This window comes from Trichosurus vulpecula, chromosome 5, assembly GCF_011100635.1.
Source record: "Trichosurus vulpecula isolate mTriVul1 chromosome 5, mTriVul1.pri, whole genome shotgun sequence".
Taxonomy (NCBI): Eukaryota; Metazoa; Chordata; class Mammalia; order Diprotodontia; family Phalangeridae; genus Trichosurus; species Trichosurus vulpecula.
In genome coordinates this window covers 20,212,728-20,214,911 of record NC_050577.1, presented here as the reverse complement: position 1 = coordinate 20,214,911, position 2,184 = coordinate 20,212,728, and the positions used below count along the sequence as shown (strand labels likewise).

The window sequence follows — 2,184 nt, the reverse complement described above, 5'->3', positions numbered from 1 at the left end:
ATTCTTAAAGGGGGGTACATCAGTGGGAACATGTAAGCTGGCTTCCCCCGGGTCCTGTGAAATATTTGCTTTTGAACTTTGCTCTTCTTTTGATTTTTTTCCAGGAATCCATAAGGCAGCAGTAGTCTCACCTGCTGAAAAATGAAGGCTAGGGGAGCTATGAAAACCTTGCAACTTCTCTCTGAATAGATGTAGAAAGAAGGCTGCTCCTTTGGTGACTGGAGGGGTGATTAATCTTTCCTTCCCTCCTCTTGCCTTTCTTCTGCCTCCTCTCTCTACTCTTTCTGCTCTCTTTTCTCTTCTTTCCTCCCTTCTTCAATCTCTTTTCTCTTCTTTGATCTCTCTTTTCCTCTCCCTCTTCCCTCTTCAATCTCTTTTCTCCTCTCTTTAATCTCTCCTTCCTCTCTCTCCCCCTCTTCCAGCTCTTTTCTCCTCATTTTGATCCCTCCTTCCTCTCTCTTCTCTCTGTCCCCTCTCTATTTACTTTTCTCTCCTTTCATTGCTATGAGTTGTAAAATCTACATGTTCTTATGCTCAGTTAAGATCTATGGGTCAAGGAAAAGTAATTGGGTAATTCCCAAAACCCAAATCTATTCATAAGTGTATGTTTATTATTATTTTTTTCAACACATAACTTTAATACTCCACATCATTTGTCTTGTTCACAATGATGGTAACCTCCCTTGTCAACAATCTTGTGAGTTAAGGAGCTGATTCTCATTCTCATACCCATCAGGGAGATAAGCTCTCCTTAGTTGGTCTGACTTAGGTATGGAGCCACCATTCTTCACACGGCGAGACAGGAAAGCACGAACTGCTGGGCGATCAGCCTGCTCAAGTGGGATGGTGGCTTCCAGGCACATTTTCACAAAGTCCTGGATAACACTGATTTTCTCTGTCTGCGCAGTACTGTTACACTGAAGAGATGCTGTTAGAGGCCTTTGTTTCTTCCTTACATTCTGTTCTTCAAATTCTGCCTTTCTTTTGGTGTGAGTCTTGGACTTGAGGTGATCACTGATGGCAGACTTGTGAACATGATTAAGTACCACGTTGCAAGAAGTGCAGAACAGTTTTCCTCCATCTTCATGCAATTCACCTCCAAATTCAGTGACACGATCCAAAGGAGTCACATACAAAGCAGTCTTGGAACGGTTTCGAGCAGGAGGAGATGTTACTACAAATCGCTCCATTCCGGTTTTCAATAAGGGTCAAGTTAGTTTCCAGTTTTGTCGCCTTGACACTTAGCAATGAAGGGTTCCCAGTCTGAGAAAACAGAGGTGTCAAATCCGGGCACCCTCTGCCTGTTCCAAACACAAAGTTTTTTTCAAATCAGTTTCTCGACAAATGGTGGTAGAGAAATGGTTTCTGGGCTTGCACCCTATTTTCATTCCCTTATGTAGGATCAGGGCCGCCACTAGAGTGTATGTTTATTATACTTAAGATTATTGTGAAGGATTATAGATTGATTACACAGGAGTCAGTTTTTGAAGAGGTCATCAGATAGCTTTCATGCGTTCCACTTACACAAAATCAGAATGTTCATCATTCAACTAAGACTTCTCCTATAGTCTATGATCCCCATTAAATCCATCTCTCTTAAGAGAAATTAAGCAATGGGGTTCAGCTTTGTGAGCATGCAATGCCCGGGGCCTAAAAAGGTCCCTGAAAGCCTGCTAGCCCAAGAAATTGTAGGGCACAGCAAACTCAAAAGCTGGTGAAAGTCAGGGGTCTCCCTTTCCTTCAGCTGAGTTCTTCAGTTCTGAAAACGAAAGTGCCAAGAAAAGGGGAATTAAAGAGCCCGAGTACACATTGGCCTCTTCTTGTGGATTTAATTTCAAAGTCGGGACGAGGAAAGGAAAATAGCCCTAGGGCATCATGTAGGGTCTTTAGGAAGAGACGCACTGATTGCTCCAAGGTTCCAATGCTGATGTTGAAGGAGACTGGTGTTTGTTCTGAGACACCAAGCTGGTACCTGCAAGCAGTGGGATTTGGACAGGAAAGTGGATCTCCAGCCTTGACAATGACCATGCTGCAAATGACCTCATTCCAAAGACTTGCTGTTAAAGGGGCTGGAAAGTGTTTGTGTATGTATATGTGCATGAATATGTATATATGGCTGTGCATGTAGATGTAGGTGGACTATAGATGTGTATGTGTCTATATATGTGCACAAGTGTAAGCATA

The 2,184-nt window shown here is 42.9% G+C and overlaps 1 protein-coding gene across 1 annotated transcript; it reads right to left on the bottom strand.

The window, feature by feature from the left end:
- Positions 1-656: 656 nt before the first annotated feature.
- Positions 657-1,307, bottom strand: LOC118852170 (CGG triplet repeat-binding protein 1-like). Its single transcript, XM_036761837.1, has one exon. The coding sequence runs from the start codon at positions 1,188-1,190 to the stop codon at positions 687-689; it is 504 nt and encodes a 167-aa protein (XP_036617732.1). The 5' UTR covers positions 1,191-1,307; the 3' UTR covers positions 657-686.
- Positions 1,308-2,184: the final 877 nt, after the last annotated feature.